The sequence below is a fragment of the Elephantulus edwardii genome, unplaced genomic scaffold (assembly GCF_000299155.1).
Source record: "Elephantulus edwardii isolate Elephantulus edwardi_28Jun2011 unplaced genomic scaffold, EleEdw1.0 scaffold00063, whole genome shotgun sequence".
In the NCBI taxonomy this organism is placed as follows: Eukaryota; Metazoa; Chordata; class Mammalia; order Macroscelidea; family Macroscelididae; genus Elephantulus; species Elephantulus edwardii.
The window spans coordinates 16,204,937-16,223,955 of NW_006399813.1; the positions used below are offsets into that span (position 1 = coordinate 16,204,937).

General features: G+C 41.4%; 1 protein-coding gene across 1 annotated transcript in view; it reads right to left on the reverse strand.

Moving 5' to 3' along the window:
* Window positions 1-3,891: 3,891 nt before the first annotated feature.
* Window positions 3,892-19,019, reverse strand: part of TMEM206 (transmembrane protein 206) — a 34,110-nt gene continuing 18,982 nt past the window's right edge. The window contains exons 5-8 of the mRNA XM_006887968.1: window positions 18,614-18,756; window positions 16,615-16,759; window positions 5,972-6,079; window positions 3,892-4,053 (exon numbers count right to left, since the gene is read on the reverse strand). Coding sequence (XP_006888030.1) covers window positions 3,892-4,053; window positions 5,972-6,079; window positions 16,615-16,759; window positions 18,614-18,756 — 558 coding nt within the window. The remainder of the gene's footprint in view (window positions 4,054-5,971; window positions 6,080-16,614; window positions 16,760-18,613; window positions 18,757-19,019) is intronic.

A 19,019-nucleotide genomic window follows, 5' to 3' on the forward strand; every position in this document is an offset into this window, starting at 1 on the left:
TTACATGCCACCAAGGCGACTATGACTTATAGCAACCCCTATGAACAATGGCTCACCATCTCTGACACCTAACCCCACTGCCAAAGTCGCTGTGTCAATCCCTCTCATCTAGGGTTCTCTCTTTTCGCCAGTTTTCTACCCTTCTAATCATGATGTCCGTCTCCAGTGACTGGCCCCTCCTGACAAATGTCCAAAGTATATGACACAGAGTTTCAAAATCCTTTCTTTCTGGGAACAGCCTGTTTTCATCCTCTCCAGGACAGGCCTGTTTGTTCTTTTAACAGTTCCCCACAACTCAGAGGCATTGAGTCTTCTTTTGTCAAGTTCTCAGATCCATAGCAAGCAACTGAGAAGACCATGGCTTGGATCACATATACCTTAATTCTTCAGACTGACATTGTTGCTCTTCAGCACTCTATAGAGATCCTTAAAAGCAGATTTTTTTTCCAATGCAACTTGTCTTTTGATTTCCTTACTGCTGGCGCCAAGGGTGTTGACAGTGGATCTGAGCAAGATGAAATCATTAACTCCAATCCTTTCTTCATCTATCATGATGCTGTCTATTGGCCTGGTACTGAGGATTTTTGTTTTCTTGCTATTAAGAAATGCAATCCATATTAAAGGCTGCAGTCCTTGATCTGAAGCAAGTATGTCAAGTTGTTATCTGCATTATGCAGGTACCTGATGAGTCTTCCTTCAAACATGATGCCACATTTCCTCCTCATAAAGTTCAACCTCCCAAATGATCTTTCCTGTGTATAGATTGAAAAGGTACGCAGAAAAGATGCAGCTCTGACACATTCCTTTCTTGATTTTGAACCATGCGGTGTTCCCTTGCTCTGTCTGGATAACAGCTTCTTGGTCTAGATATAGGTTTCATGTGAGCACAATCAAGTGTTCTGGAATTCCCCTTCTCAACGTTAGCCACCATTTGTCATACAATAAAATGCCTTTGCATAGCTGATAAAACACAAGATCCTTCTGGTACTCTTCTGCTTTCAGCCAAGATCTATCTGACATCAGTAATGATATCCCTAGTGTCATGGCTTCTTCTAAAATAAGTCTGTATTTCTGTCATTTTTTGATAACCTTCAGCAGGATTTTGATTGAATGTGAGGTTAATGATCTTGTTTGGTAATTTCCATTCTGCTGGATTACTTTTTGGGAATGGGAATAAATCTAGATGTCTTCCCGTCAGTTGGCCAGCTAGCTGTCTGCCAGACTCCTAGGTACATCCTAGTAAGCACCTCCAGGGCTGCATCTGTTTGCTGAAATATACCAATTTGTGTTCCGTCAATTTCTAGTGCTTTATTTTTAGCCAATGCCTTCTGAGCGGCTTAAATTTCTTATTGCCATTAGTTCTTGATCTTATGCTGCTTCCTATAATGGTTCAGTGTCAGCCAATCCTTTTTGGTACAGCTTATTTAAAACAAGGAAAAGAAATCTTAACTTTAATAGCATTATGTTGTTGGGAATAGGACTATGACAGCATCAGAAGATATTATGAACTGTTTTCAACTACTGATGTTTAACTCAGCCTTTTTAACATCCATTATGAATGAATCTCTAGCACAGGGTCAAAACATGTCCAGGTTAATATGAGGGCCACAGCTCCTTTCACTCTTCATAGTCATTGAAGAAACACTTGTTTATAGTCTTTTCAAGTAACAGGTGTGATAGAGCAACCCCAGTGAGGAGCCCACCAGAGTCCCCCACCCCAACCACTAACACTGGTAGCTGAGGGAAGTTTTAAGGAAAGGATAATCCTAAAAGAAACACAGATAGCAGAAGGCAGGCTTTTCCAGAAAGTGAAGGTTGGTTTTGAGTTTTAGTCTGTGGCTGGTATAGGCATATAGATAACATTAATGGTTTTGTTTGGATAGCTAAAAAAATGTTCACTTTGCAGTTATCTAAGTTATTCTAAGGGAGCTCTGATGGCCTAGTGGTCAGGCCCTACTGCCAGCCCAAAGGCATGCACTGGAATCCACTAGCTTCATGATGAACAAGCTCCTGTGTGCTTTCTTCAGCCTCTGAAAAACCCACTAGCGGGTTACCTCTAAGTCTGACTCGAGAGCACATAACAAAAAGTTATCCGAAAACCTATTTAAGAGCTCACTCAACTTTCCATGCAAATATTTTTTTTAAATTTTTAAGTAATACCAAAGTGTGACAAGTCTTTCTTACAGACAGAAAGTCCTAAAGTTAGGACAGGGTTCCATTCCAGTGACTCAGTTCTGCTTGGATAGTCCTCACACAGCAGTGTTTTCAACAGTAAACAGTAACAGTGAACATCTTAGAAAATAACATCAACACATTACATGCTACAATACTACAGGTAAAATATACATTACTAAGGATAAGGTGTGCAAAAAGTAACTTAAAATGCATTATAAATTGGAAACAATGGTATTTTTTAAAAACCTACAAATTTATTTTTTAATACTGTTAATGTACCTGCTTATGGGTGTTTATAAATATGTTTTGTCAGGCACGGTATCGGCCCTATGGGCAAGACTGTATAGAGAAGGAACGCTGACCAACATTTGATTGCTCATGCTTCTGTACAACAGAAAAGCAGGGAATATTTTTTTACACAGTTAACTTTTAAATTAATAGTTGAACAACATAAAAAACACAATTTCTTGCTATATTAGACACGAGGCAAACAATGCCTTAATTACATTTGAACTTTATGTTTCTTTGAATTATCTAAGGACAGATTAAGAAGATCAAGAAGTTCTACCAAGACCTCTTGGATACCAAAGGCATGTAAATGAAATGTTAAATCAGCCAGTGGCTACCATGTGAAAAATAACTAAGTAGTTTTTTAATAAGCATTCATCGTGTCCAATGCTGGCTGGAAGCCCATTTCTCCCACAGGGAGCTGTGTAGGAATAGGGAGGATCAGCACCATTTCCCTGTGGAGCTTGATGGGCCCCTGCATCCATCCGTCACTGCCTCATGGACTTGACCGTAAGCGGCTGTACCATAAAGTGGGTCCATCTCAGGAGCCTTGTATACAGGAGGTCACAGAATGAAAGCACTGGTGCCCAGCGACTCAGTGGATATTTATGACAGCACACTCAATTCTTTTATGTAATCACCAATTTTCTGAATTTTTATCACTCTGCGCTAGCCAAAGAGATGGTAAGATGAAGGGTCAGAGAAAGAGAGGAAAACTCAACAAGATGGACTGAGACAGAGATTCTAGTAACGGACTCAAGCATATCCAGGATCGTGAAGATGCCATAGGATAGTGCAAGATTCAGGTCTGTTCACAGGGTCACTATGTATCCCGGCCAATTTGATGGCACCGAACAGCAACCGTAGCTTTTTAAAAAGTCTCATCACCTGAGAGAACTTGTCAGAGGCCAGACAATGGGGATGGCGTTTGCTGCTGAAGACATGAGGACTTCCCTTTTTGTTGACAGTGCATAGGTTTCAAAACATGACCCACACATACCTCGATTGGACAGTTTTGCGAAAAGAAAACAACACTCGTCCACTTTTAAAAAACAGTGAGAAACCCAATGTGGAATGTATACACCAAACCAAACAGGAATAAAGACATCTTCCACAGGTGAGTAACTTGCAGGTACCTATACAGATCCATTCCATCCTCTAGAAACACCATACGTGTGTCACTAGACAACTTTTTAAAATGTTCATTAATAATTTAAATACTTACATAACTTTGAGGATACTGACTGAATCTGTCCCTTAAGGCTCTACAGAGCTCCCTTTTGGGCCAAGGGAGAAGTTCCAGTTTGACAGGTTACTCCCAGCAAAGTGCCATTTCTTCAAGTGAATTCAGGAGTGCAGATGTTGGTAATCAAACCAGAGCTGCTGAGAACACCCAAACAGACAGTTCTACAAGCAACGCAGAGGACCTCAGCTTATGTGGTTTGTTGCCTGACCTCCTCTTTTATGGTATCTCCTCCTAATTTTGATCATCCATTTCACACTCAGTTTGGCAAACTCTGCTGCTTTAAATAATGCCAAGAAGGCCCCACAGAGCAGAGCAATTGTGTTCCAGGGATTAGCAGTGATGATCTGTAAAACAAATAGACATTTACTTTAGTTGCTCCATTTTGATTCTTAAGTCATGCCGGTGCTAGTTCCCAGAGCCCCTTACTGAGACCACAAGAAAAACACAGGAGCTCTACAGTTGGCATTATTCTGTATTTCTGCCTCAATCTTTAAAATTCGCAGCTCAATTTAAGAAGAAATTACTAGCTCCTCCCTTTATCAATACAGTAATTCTGAAAAAAGTATTTTCAAAGAAGCTGTATACAAATAAGTTACTTAGTACTGAGCATATTTTTTTTACTTAATCCAAAAAATGAATGACCTTACTACAAATGTCCTAGAACCATACCAAACTGTTTTATGAAAGGAAGGAAGGTTTGCACTCTCTTTGACAAGGATAAAAGAGATCAGTGGACTGTACAGCACACACACGGCTAAGGCACTGCCACGTACTTTGTGGTGTCTAGCCATGGTTTCTGCAATATAAAAGTGGATTACCAGCACGGATCACTATAGTAAGGGAAGGCGGGATTGTTTTTTTTTTTTTCTTGCTGTGTACCACTGAATCGCCTCTGAATGGCACAGGAGGAGATTGCCCCTCCTTCTCCAGTGGAGCATCTGGTGCATTCAAACCATGCGCCTTAGGGATTGCAGCACAGCTTCTGGCCACTACGCCACCAGAGATCCCTTAAGAGAGAATATTTTAATGTCATAAAATATGTGTGAATGATGGAACAGAAAACCAAACTGTAAACAAACATAATTATTTTTTAAAAGTTACAAACATCAACCTGACAAGGTCATCAGTTCCTCCTGTTCTTTTCCCCTGTCAATTAGTTTCAAACTTTGCCCCCTTCTATTCCAATGACTGCCTTTCCCCCAAAACTTACCTTACAGATCCCTGCCTCCCTCCAAGCCTTGTTTCTTCTCTGCCTACGATACATTTCTTCTAATTTAGAGATCCTTCAAAGTCCTCTCAAAGCTTTCTCAAACCACTAACACAATGTCTAGATTTTAGAAGAGATGTTTAACCTACAGATTACTCTTGCAGTCACTGTCCAGACCCAGCAACATTACAGCCATAAAGTGCTTCCTCACTTAATATTAATTACTCTGTAAGGAAGAGGTCATCTCTTGGATTTCTCAATTCTTCCACAGTGTATTTTTAAGTCCTAGCTTAGGAGCGTGACCTTGGGGGATTATGGAGCTCCACTGTCGTATATGCGAGATGGTTCCACCAGCATTTCTAAGCAGACAGGTTTGTTAACACTGAGCAGAAGCTCGCCTCTGGTATGAGACTTGACTTGGCCTGTAACGAGTACATTTCCATGAATATAACAGATTAAAAATGGGTGATCTCATGTTTTACCTGTAGGACAGAGCTTTTGGTTTAGTAAGCCTCTAGGCATAACTGTAGCCACATCAGGACATTTTGAAATGTCAGTCATTAGAGCTGGGACTGGCTCCTGTGGGTGGAGTATTGTGATGTTCCTTTAGGAAAGCTGTCTCGCCGCTCCTCCCCTTCCAGGACTGTGAGGCTGAGAATCTGGCATTAACTGACGCTCTCAATTTTTTATGTGTGCCTTTCCACTCTGACTTGTGATAGCACTAAGAACCTATGCTGCAGAGAATAGTTAAAAGAACCAACAGCCACAGTCTAGATACTAGTTTACTACTCTGACTTCCTTCCTTCAGTATGTTATTACAGCTCCTCTGTGTAAAACACTGCTGGACACTGAAGTGGTGAACAAAAGGCACAGTCCCAGGCACCACAGCAGTCACATGATGAAGAGATCTACTGTCATAGATTATCTCTTAACATAAATAACAACTTACAGACTCTGAAAAAGAGAGCAAGCAAAGCTAAGAGTTCTTCAGCGATAAGGAGGAGTCAGAATACATCAAGGCAAGGAATTGGTTCTCATAAACTTGACATACTCACATCTTGGACTTTCTGGATGAAAGGATCTTTCCATTCAAAGACCACAAAAAACAACTGAGCACTTTTTTCAGCAGCTGGCCTCTGGTCGATGTAGTTAACCACACTCGTCTAGAGAGAGAGAGAGAAAGTAGTATCACCCCATTTGTGGGCCTCTCCTCAGGCAGGCCAGGAACCAGGACCAGTTAAAGCAACACTCAGAAGACTGGATCATCAGCAGATGAACAGGTAAACTGAATGTGGTACCAGGGCAAAGGCACACCCTTTGTTCCCATAGTTTTTTGGGAAGTGGAAAGGAGCTGGGATGCACAATATTCAGTGTAGGTGGCAACCCTTAGGTATTTAGAATAAGCACAATTAGACAGTATAAATATGAAAGGCACATAAAAAGCCCAAATTATAAAATATTTTATCTTAAGATCCAAGTGTTTCAAGTCAATAGGGACAAAGAACAAGCAACTTAATAGATCTACAGAACTGAGAATTCCTGTAAATGGTTAGGGGTGTATGTTAATATTGGATTTTCACTTCACAGCAGGTGAGGGCTCAGCCCTCGCCCACAGGGGTTTGGGGACTGTCACCTCGGCTGAGCCTCAACTCTGCCACCTACAAAATGGAACAAAATGCCCGCCTCACTGAGGAATGGTAAGGATCAATATGAAAATATCTTGAATTCTACAGCCTTGTATAGAAACATTTTTTAGTTTTGGTTCAGAAGAGGTCTGATATCCTCCATTAGGAGACTTTTTTTAAAAAATTTTTTTTTATTTTATTATTTTTGTGTGTGTACCGTCAAATCAGATCTGATTGGTACAGGAGGAGATTGCCCTTCCTTCCCCAGCAGAGCATCTGGTGGATTCGAACCGTGCACCTCTGGGATTGTAGTTGCAGCTTCTTGCCACTAGGCCACCAGAGCTCCCCTAGGAGACTTAATTTAAACACATTTAATTCAGATAATTTAAAAGGCACATAAAACTTTCCTAGTCACCATACACTGTGTTAACAGGAAAATAAACCTAGGAAGTGTTGACAAGGATGTGGAGAAATTACATAGTTGGTAAGATTGTAGAATGGCACAACCACATGGACCTCAATTCAGCAATTCTACAAAAAGTTATATATAGACTGACCTTATGTCAGGATCATCTAGTGATGCTATAACAAATACTTTAACAAGCAAAAACTTGTTTTCTCACAACTGAAAAGGCTAGAAGTCCAACTTCAGAGAGCCCAGTTTAAAAGGAGGCTTTCTAGGGGAGCTCTGGTGGCCTAGTGGCAAGGAACTGCAACTACAATCCCAGAGGCACACGGTTCGAATCCACCAGATGCTCTGCCGAGGAAGGAGGGACAATCTCCTGTACCAGTCAGATCTGATTTGACGGTACACTCACACAAAAATAATAACAATAAAATAAAAAAAAAAGGAGGCTTTCTCTCTATGCTGGAGGAAAGTCCTTGTCCAAGTATCTGCTCCTAAACTTGGCATCTCTCCCCATCTCCGCTTGCCTGCTTGCCTTAATCTGCTCTTTCTATATAAGAGATGACTCAAACCACAAAAAAGCCGTGTCTCATTAACAAAGACATCATTCTCAAATAGGACAATAACCCCAGGCAAAGAAAGAGGTGAGGATTTACAAGATATTTTGGGGGTAAACTCATAATACCAAGTGACAGCAATTCCACTCCTAGGTGTAGATACTAAAGAGGTTAAAGCAGAAACCCATGCACATAATTGTATACCAGTGTTCACCTCAGGCCTAGTCACTATAGCCAAAAGGTATAAATGACTTAAGGACTGATCAACAGATGAAAGGATAAACAAAATGGAGCACACACAGTGGATTGTTATTCATAAAGAGAAATGAAATCCTGATAAATATGATGGCATGGATAAACTTTGAAAGGATTATGCTGAGTGGAATAAGTTGGACACAAACTGATAAACTGTGTGACCCACATACACACACCCCGGAGACAGAAGTGGATAGTGGTTACCAAGGGCTGGAGAGGAAGAAAGAAAGACTTACTGCTTAAAGGGCACTGAATTTTCGGGGGAATGATGAAAACCATTTAGAAATGAACAGTGGTGATTGTAGCATATTAGGATGGATGTAGTTCGCGTCACTGAATTACCTGCTTAGACTGTACACTTTAAAAATTATTTAAACAAGGGGGCTCTGGTGGCCTAGTGGCAAGAAGCTGCACTGCAATCCCAGAGGCACATGGTTCAAATCCATCAGACGCTCTGCCAGAAAAGGAAGGACAATCTCCTCCTGTACCAGTAAGATCTGACTTGATGATACACACACACAAAAAATTAATAAATTTTTAAAAAAATTATTTCAACGACACACAAAAATAATCCAGTTTATTGGTTTGCTGAGGTTCCTGTTGCTTTGGTTTAAATCACAGTTTCAGCTAACAAGAAAGCCTAAGTGAGAGTAATTCAAGTCTCTCTTCTCAGAGCTGTGAGGAGCCAAGTGAGGAAGGACTTGGAGTTCTTGGAGAAAAGTGTGGAGTAAAATGCAGGAGATGACAGTTACACTACAAAATGGGACAATTTTAAGAATTCTGAGTTGTTGCCACAACTCCCTAAAGCAAGAAAAACAACCTGTCTCCTTACAGAAACTGAGTATGAGCTTCTCCAAAAAAGACCCAACTTGGGACAGTCCTACCCAGGACAGTCCTAGAAACCATCCTGAGTTTGAGTTTCAAGTCTGTCTACCCCTTGGCAGCCAACCACCAATGGCAGCCAGATGACTGAAGTGTTCTAGACCCAACCTCTCCTAACTATGTCTTAAAATCCATGTCAGATGGGACACCTCCAATGAGGAATAGAGAGCAAAGTAACAGACTCGACTCCCTTCACAGCCTCATACAGCACAGCCTGGCTCTTACCGTGCAAGAGGAAGTAGGTCCACTGCCCAGGTGGATGCCCTACAGGCAGGGACTCTGTTTATGGAGGTGACTAAATCCCCACTGACATGCTTTTTCCAGCTCTTTTCACTTGAATCACAGCGAACTGATCCTTTGGCCTCAAGGCCAGTGGGTCACACTTCTCCATGGGGGGGGGGATTATTTTTTTTTAACATGTTGTTGTTGTCTTCCTAGCGACCCTATGAACAAAAGCCCTGAAGCCCCTCTACAATTATCGACATTTATTAAAGTTTACAGAGTTCCCGGAGTCATGTTGTTTAGGAAGTGGATGCCACTCCTGCTTCCAATTTATTTAACAACAGTTATTTAAAATTTCATTTAATAAAATGTATGTGGCACAGCTGAGTGAACATGAAAGTGAAAAGGTAGATGCCATTTCACAGTGCTCAGTGTGTTCCAGAATAGAATAGAACCGCACCGCACAGGGTCTTCAATGACTGGGTTTTTGAAAGTAAAACCTAGAAATGAGAAGTCTATTCATAGGCACCTATGAGTGGCCTGGGGTCACCAGACTTTCAGAAAGTTTAGTACTCAATCATTTATGCCACTCAAGGATATAAAGGGACAGTCTCTTAGATGTTTACCTTAAAAAAACAAACTAGAACAATATGTGATAGAATTGTGTGAAGAATGAGTTCCTTAAAATGGCAGTATTGTATGTGTAGTAATGACAAGGTTTCCTTCTTCAGCATTTACGTGTATAAGGTAAGGACTGTTAAATCTGAAGGCTTTCTCATTTCTTTAACTCACAAGTGTTTACCTCATGTTTTCTTGGGTGCATAAGGAGGCTACAGGTGTATGTACAAGGCGGCTCTAGGAATGAAGGAAGGCTTGCCGACAGCCTTTTTGTTCAGGGCTGCTCTACACTGCATTTCTTCAGGAGTCCTTGAAAGGATTCCAGACATTTGTAGGTTTTCCCACCCTGCATACATTCACCAGTATATATTTCTAACTTAGCAAGTGATATACTGTTCTACTTTGGTGTACATTTAAAAACATCCAAAAATAAAACTGCTGAATGCACATCCATGTTTATTGTGGCTTTGTTCACAATAGTAAAGAGCTGGAAACAACCCAATGGATAGAGAAGCTCTGGTATATTAACACAATGGAATACTATGCAACATTGAAAAGCATGAAAATCAAGAAATAGTATGCAAAATGGATGACCCTGGAGGACATTATGCTGAGCGAAATATCTCAATCACAAAGGTCAAATATTGCCTAGAGCCACTGCTGTGAAACGGATTGACATCAGGGTTGAGGGAAGACAGAAATGGAGGGGAGAAATGATGTATACACAGATGAGGACGAGAACTGTTTAAAAGAGATATATGATTGGGCATTCTTGTCATTACAGAAGTCCAGAGTGAAGGCTGCACAGTGGAGTGGACTTGGGGGTAGGTATTGCATAACAATGAAAGAGTTTTTCTTTCACTTTTCAAGAAGAGTGAATTGGGGGGGGGGGCGGGCACAGAGAAAAGTGTAACAAGGAATGACTGGAAACCCTAAGTCTGTAAACTAGCATTAAAATGAATTTAAAAAAAAAGTAAAGTGTATCCAGCCATGTCCAACCTTCCACCCCCATAGTACCCCAAGAGACCCAGCTCTCCCCCAGGGAACCTGCCTCTCTGTGGGACCCCGCCCCACAAAGGGACCACTGCTGAAACTTGGAGCTTCTAGTTCAATGGACCCAGAGAGGACTAGCTCACCACAGCTGAGGGAGGGACCTCATATCCATCTTAACCACAGACCAGACTACTCAACAAGAAGATTGCCACTAGAGCAGGGAAATGAACCATCTCTGCTGAAAGAGCCACAGAAGAACAAGCCTGCAACTGCTAGGACACATTCATGCAGAACAACAGACACGCCACCCACAAATGACTGGTCGAGAAGACTTCCTTCAGGAAACGGAGTGAGCAGGCACTACAGTAACTTCTCTATTACTCACTGTATAGATGGTAGCTGTGCCCACTGCCTAAGAGAAGGCAAAATACTTCACTCAAAAAAACTCACTGCCAGTTCTGGTACAAACACAATATCCTTCACCAAGAATTGGCCCCTCCTTACGACATGCCCAAAGTATGTGAGATGGAGTTTCACCAGCTTTGTCTCCAGGAAGTGCCTAGTTACACATATCTTATCAATGTCTCCAAACTCAAGACAAGGATAAAATACAGCTTGAGAAAAACAAGAGCGTCACCTATAAAAGAGAAGCTATTAAGTTCCAACTTCACAGCAGAAACCATGTGAGCAAGAAGACAATGAGATGGCACTAAATAAAAAACTGAAAGAAACGAACTGCCAGATGAGGGTCCTATACCTGGTAAAACTGTCCATCAACTTTGAAGGAGAAATTAAGTCATCCCAGTAAAGCAGGAACTAAAAGAATTTGTGAAAACAGACCAAATCTACAAGAAATTATATGTAAGTCCTTCACAGAGACAGCAAAGAAAAGTGGATGAACTAAAGTAGCCAGCAGTAACAAAATAAATGAACTCAACAAAATGTCAACAATAAAGCCTGGTCTGTTGATAATCACACTGAATGTGAATGGCTTAAATACATCAATTAAGGGGGAAGAAGGGAAAAAAAAAGTAGCAGGCTGGATATAAAAACACAAAGCCCATCAATATGTTGCCTACAAGAGACATCTAAGAAATGAGGAGAACAGCAGACTAAAAATCAAAGGTAGAAAAAAAATTATAACAAGCAAATGGCATCCAAAGAATACCACAACAGTACTAAAATAGCACAGCACTCTCACTAAAACTCAACAAAGATGCAGAAGCACTAAACTATACAATTAGCCAATCTGACCTCACAGACATATTCCGAGTACTCAATAAAAATTCCATTTTCTTCTCAGGTGCACACAGTACATTCTCCAGAACTGACCATATATTAGGGTGCAAAGCAAGCCTCAACAAGACTATCGTGCCATATAACTAAAAAGATAAAAAGGGCCCATATGGAACTAAGTAACACCTTTCTTGATCACTACTGGGTTATAGGAAAAAAATGAAGTAAAAATACTTTTTTGAAACAAATGAACAGAATATATCAAAACTTCTGGGATACAGGAAAGGAAGTCCTCAAAGGTCAGTTCACAGCAATAAAGAAAGGAGTAAAACAAACTACTTATGCAAATTTTGCCAATAAATAGAATTAACAGCTAACCCAAAATCCTCTAGAAAAAAAGGAAATGATAATAAGGACTGAAATGAACGGGATAGAAAACAAATGCAATTCAAACAACAAGACCAGGAGCTGTTTCTTTGAAAGGATCAATAAAATTGACAAACCACTGGCAAACACACAAAAGTAAAACACACAAATAACTAAGAAATTAATAAGGTGATGTCACAACAGAACCATTTGAGATTAAAATGGTAATAACAGGATATTAGGAACTCTATATTCTGACATTTCTAGATGCATCTTGAAATACAACATTGTGAGTGATAGGATAATATCCACAGGCATATAAGAAAGTCCAGTGAATACCATTATCATTCAAATATATGCACTAACAACCAGAGCCAAAAAACAGAAGAATTCTACCAACTTTTGTAGTCAGAGATTGATTGAACATTTAATCAAGCTGCATTAATAATGAGAGACTAGAATGCAAAAGTTGGGAACAGAGAAAAAGGATCAGTAGTTAGAAAGCCTGGACAGAAAGGAAGCTGGAGATAGGATGATAGCATTTTGCACAGTCAATGATTTATTTGCTGCAAATACATTTTATAAGAAACATAAACACAGGTTATACACATGGATTTCATCTGATGGTATGCATAGGAATAAGAGAGATTACATCTGTGAAAAGAACTGCTGGAGAAGCTCAGTATCAGCTGTGAAAACTAGGTCAGGTTCTGACTATGGAAGAGACCATATGCAAGTTAAGCTGAAGCTAAGGAAAATGAAAGCAAGTCCACGGGAACAAAAATATGACCTTGAGTCTATCCCACCTGAATTTCAGAATCATCTGAGGAACAGGTTTGAGGCACTGAACACCAATGAGCAAAAACCAGATGAGTTATGGGAAGATACCAAGATTATCATCCAGGAAGAGTACAAAAGGTCATTGCTAAGACAGAGGAGGAAGAAAAGACCAAAATGGATGTCAGAAGAGACTCTGAATTTTGCACTAGAGCGCCGACAAGCCAAAGCAGAGGGAAGATACCAAGACATTATGGAGCTGAACAGGAGATTTCAATAGGCAGGACAAAGTATTATTATGAAATATGCAAAGAGCTGGAGTCAGAAAATCAAAGAGGCCAAACTTGCTCAAGATTTCTTAAGCTCAAGGAACTGAAGAAGAAATTCAAGCTTCGAGCTGCAATACTTAAGGATGCTTTGGGCAGAATATTAAATGATCCAGGAAGTATTAAAAGAAGACAGAGTGTACAGAGTCATTTTAAAGAGTATACAGAGTCATACTAAAAGGAATTGGCAAACACAGAAGAATTTCATGAAACAACATATGAGAAAGGAAGAAGTTCAAACTGCTTTGAAAGAATTGGCTAAAAATAAGGTCCCAGGAATTGAGGGTATACCAATTGACATATTTCAACTAACAGATGCTGCCCTAGATGTGCTCACCAAGCTTTGCCAAGAAATCTGGAGGACACCCACTTGGCCAACCGACTGGAAGAGACCTTTATTTGTTCCAATTCCAAAGAAAGGTGATCCTACAGAGTGTGGGAATTATCGAACAATATCATTGATATCACATGCAAGCAAGATTCTGCTGAAGATGATCCAAAAACAACTGGAAGAGCACATCAACAGAGAACTAGCAGAAGTGCAGGCAGGGTTTAGAAGGGATCATGGTACAAATGATATTGCAGCTAATGTTACATGGATTTTGGCTAAAAGCAGGGAGTACCAGATGAATGTCTATCTGTGTCTCATTGATAATGCAAAGGCATTTGACTGTGTGGATCACAACAAACTGTGGCTAACTCTGAGAAGAATGGGAATCCCAGAACACTTGATCGTTCTAATGCGAAACCTATACTTGGACCAGGAGGCAGTCATCAGAACAGAGCAAGGAAATACGGCATGGTTCAAAATTGGGAAGGGCGTACGCCAGGGATGTATTCTATCTCCAAACCTTTGCAATCTTTATGCAGAACAGATTATCCTGGAGGCTGAGCTCTATGAGGAGAAATGTGGCATCAGTATTGGAAGAAGATACATCAACAATCTGCGTTATGCAGATAAAACAACCCTGCTTGCTGAAACTGAAGCGCTTGCTGCAGAAGGTCAGGGACTGCAGTATGGATTGAGTCTCAATATCAAGAAAACAAAGATTCTCACCACTGGTCCAACTGGAAGCATCATGAAGGATGATGAAGAGATTGAGATTATTTACAGCTTTAGTTTGCTTGGCTCTACAATCAACACTCTTGGTGCCAGCAGACAAAAAATGAAGAGACATAATACTGTGGGAAAGTTTGCTGTCAGAGACCTCTCTAAAGTATTGAAGAGCAACGACTAGTCTGGAGACTAAGGTGTGCCTGATCCATGCCATGCTAGGGAAGATAGAAGAATTGATGCCCTTGAGCTGTGGGGTTGCAGAAGCATACTGAATTACCATGGACTGCTAAGAGAACAAACAGGTTTGTCCTGGAGAAGGTTAAACCAGGCTGCTCCTTGGAGGCAAGGATTCAAAAGCTTCATCTGACATACTTTGGACATGTTGCAAGGAGGGTCCAATCCTTGGAGAGGGACATCATGCTTCAGAGGATGGAGGGACAGCGCAGGAGAGGAAGACTCGATGAGATGGATTGATTTGGTGACTAGGGTAATGGGGGTAGGTGTGTCAGAGCCAATGAGATTGGCAAAGGATAGGGCAGGGTTTAGGGCTGTTGTACACAGGGTCGCTATGAGTCACAGGCAACTCGCCAGTACATAACAACAACATACTCTGACAAATTTGAAAATCTAGAAAAAATGGACAAATTCCTAGAAAACCACACCCTATCCAAACTGACATAGACAGAAGCAGAAAACCTGAAGAGATTCATCACAAAAGAGGAACAGATTCATCACAGAAGAGAGTAAGCAGGTCATAAAGACTTCCAACCCCCACCCCCCCAAAAAAGTCTCAGCACAGATGGTTTCAACCTAATACTTTAATACCCCAACTAGGCAGAGACATCACCAAAAAAGAAAACTGTAAACCAATACCTCTCTTGAACATAGATGCAAAAATCCTTAACAAAATCCTGTCCAAGCGAATTAAGCAGTTTATTTAAAAAAAAAAAAAATCATCATCATAACTGCATAACATCCTTAACAGGTATGCAAGCAGGGTTCAACTTAAGAAAAACAATTACTGTAATTCATCACATTAATAAAAGAAAGAACCATATGATCCTATTAATTGATGCAAAAAAGGTCTTTGACAAAATCCAACACCCCTTTTCCTGATTAAAACACTTAACAGGAACAGAGGGGAATTTCCTCAACACAGTTAAAACCATACATGTGAAACCAAGAATAAATATCATTCTCAGTGAAGAATTCCCCTTGTGAACAGGTACCAGGCAAAGATGCCCACTATCACCACTCCTACTCAGTATTATATTGGAAGCCCTAGCTAAGACAATTAGGCAACAGAAGGAAATAAGGGGCATCCAAACTGGTAAGTTCACCCACCTCTCTGAGAAATGCAGTGAGCCTTGTTTTGCAGGGGTGCCAAAAAACCAGCTGTGATGGATGATGGCATATAAAGCCTTCTCAAAGTATACAGAAACCAAAGACTACTATAAGTACCAGGGGAGAGTAGGGAGAGGGAAAAGGGATTCTACGCTTAGAAGACACTGAGCTTCTGATAAAGAAAATGGTAAAATTCAGGAACCAATGAACATGTTGAATGAACAATAAATATGGTGAACATTATGCATACCCATGTTCATCGGGGCTTTGTTCACAATAGCAAGGAGATGGAAACAACCTAAGTGCCCATCAACAAACGAATGGATAGAGAAGCTGTGGTATATTCACACAATGGAATACTACGCTGCATTGAAAAACAAGGAACTCATGCAATATTATTCAAAATAGGTGACTCTGGAGGAAATGATGCTGAGTGAAGTACCTCAGTCACAAAAGGACAAAATACTGCATGGTACCACTGCTGTAAAACAGGACTGACCTCGGGGTTGGGGAAAGACTGAGAAAGATGAGTTCAATAATGTATATTGCATTGATGAGGGAGAAAACTGTTTAAAAACAGTATGTGATTAGGTATTTTTGGCATGAAAGGTGTCTAGAGCGAAGGCTACATGGTGGACTGGACCTGGGGAAGGGTTTTTAAGACAATGAAAGAATTTTTGTTTTACTTTTACAAGAGGGTAGTGTACTAGGGGGGGGAGGTTGAGAGGGGAGAAAAGTGCAACAGTGAATGAATGGAAATCCAAAATCTCTAAATTTTTACTGAAATTAATAATAAATTAAAAAATATGGTGAACATTAATATCTGTGAACTGTACATTTGAATAACATAGAAATGACAAATGTTCTATTACATATACCCTTACCACACACACACACTGTCAGGTCCTGTTCATCCCTGGCCTAGGTCTACTTCTCCCTAAGCTCCTGATCAAATGCCACCTCTGTGAAGCATTTCTCCACCTCAGACCAGCAGACAGAAAAGTCAGGAGTCACGCAAACTCAGAGCCACTTACCTCCTGGCGGAACTCCACAGCTTCTCGTCCATCCTCTTCCTTGGTCTCCACTAGGGACATCTTGACCCAGGTGCGGAAGCCCCCAGAGAACTTCCAACTGGAATAGGCACTTTCACAGGACTGCATGAAATCCACCTTGTCTGGGCTTGGAGGACAGTGAGAAGTAAGGTGCATGTCAATCCAGTTTTGATGCTGGATCCAAACACAGCCTGATCCAGACGCCAGCCCTTACTACAAATCTCTTTCTTTGCTGACACCACCAAGATGCTGCTTCTCCAAGCTCCATTTCTTGCATACCAAAAGGAGGAGGAGCTGTCACTGGCCTCAAGACACATGATTTTTAAGACTTTCAACAGGCGATTTCATCCTCCCTCTCACTTCATCATTCCTATAGGCTCCATCCACAGCAGCTGGCCCTACAAAGTATACAGAGGCTTCCTATACCATGGTGCTGTCAACTCTCCTTAGAGAACCTAGAGCCATCAGCAAACCCTGAAGAGCCCTCCTGGACCCAAAAACCTCCCTATGGAAGTTTCCCTGGGAAGCTCTTAGCCTAACGGTACTTACACTGTCTGCTCTTATGGGCACTGCAGACATGTCAGCATCAAATGCACACAAGCAAACAGAAACCACACCGTAACAATGAGGAAACTCAGAAAGAGGACTTTGGAAAGGAGGCTTAGGAGGAGGGTGGCCCAGGCCCGCTTGAAGCAGCAAAAGGAGATGGGATTCTGGGCAGCAAAAAAGACATCAAACACGAGCTGCAAAGGAGAGACTCCAAGTGGGCTGGTGTTGTGGGGTGGGGAGTGCAGTCCCTCCTCCCACAGTCACTGCCTCCCTACTTCCTTTAAATGTAGCAGGGACTCAGCAGGGAACACTGGGAGGGACTGAGTCATGCACAGCTCAGGAAGATGCAGAAAACCATTCCATCCACACTGAGCACAGGAGCGCCAGCATTCTCAAGGCAGTTTTGGGAACAGACAAGATCCTCTATTGTAGTTACGGGACCCTCACCATAAGTGAAGATCAAGAGCCTGGGCAGCAACTATTCCACTATTTAGAATATACCCCAAGAAAATGAGAACTGAGGCTCAAACGGCAACTTCTACACCAATGTTCATAGCAGCATTATTCACCATCACAAGAACATGAAAATAGCCCAGATGTCCAACCACAAATGAAGCTATGGTACATTCATACAATGGAATACTACACAGCACACAGGAGCAATGATTTTGTAAATTACTACCTAACCTGGGAGGGACTGGAGAGCATTATGCTGAGTGAACTAACTCAGTCCCACAAGGACAAATACTGTATAAAACCATTATTGGAGATTGAGTATGAGGATCCAAGGTGGGTCGGGGAGGAGAGGGTGTTAATTATAGGGCTACACAACTCAGTGGGTGGGGGAGTGAAGGAAATGGGAAGTATCTTTTGTGGAAAACAAACTGTAAATAAATCAGTATAAATTTTTTTTAAAAAATAAATACAGGGGAGCTCTGGTGGCCTAGTGGCAAGAAGCTGTACTGCAATCCCAGAGGTACACGGTTCAAATCCACCAGATGCTCTGCCAGAGAAGGAGGGACAATTTCCTCCTGTACTAGTCAGATCTGATTTGACGCTACATGCACAAAAAATAATAATAAAAAATAAAAAAATTTAAAATAAATACGCCTGGACAGACGTACATCCTAATATCAGAAACACAGCAAACACTGAGCACTAAGTGCAAGGCCCTGGGCACAAGGTGGGCCTTGCTCTCAAGAGTTACAAAATAGAAGGCAGCTTCCTCTTCTTGGAAGCCAGCTCAACCTAACCATCTTTCCAGGACCCAATCAGCCCTAGTGCAGAAGTGTCTGTCAGACCATGAGGCAGATGAATGGGTCCACCAAGTTCCCAGGTCCCAAGGCTGCCTATCTCCCTGCCTTGACCTGCTTCCACCTCCGGGTAAATGCATAAATTCAAGGCTAGTTAACATTGGACTCTGAAAGATTACCTCTGTAGGAACTCTTGGTAAGAAGAGAAGAGGAGGTAATCGATGGCGCTGAAGTCCTCACTACTCTTGTTCAGCCGGAACTGGAGAAAGACCAGCTCCCGCTTCTTTACTTCGCGGGGACCCTTGACAATCAGGGCAGATTTCTGCAGAGAAAAAGGGCAGGACTTCAGCCTAGGGTCTGGTTTACATATGCCCTGCCTCAGGCACAAGGGCCATGCTCTCTGACGCCAACACAGCAGCACTGCCAGCCCCTCCAGTACTGGAAATGGACAAGGGAGGACTGTGATAGGCTGACCTTCTGTTCAGCTGGAGGTGCTTCTCTTCAGAGCTGGGTGCAACACATACATGTAAATGTATGTGTGTGTGTGTGTGTGTATAATATATAATATATATTTTTTCATTGTGT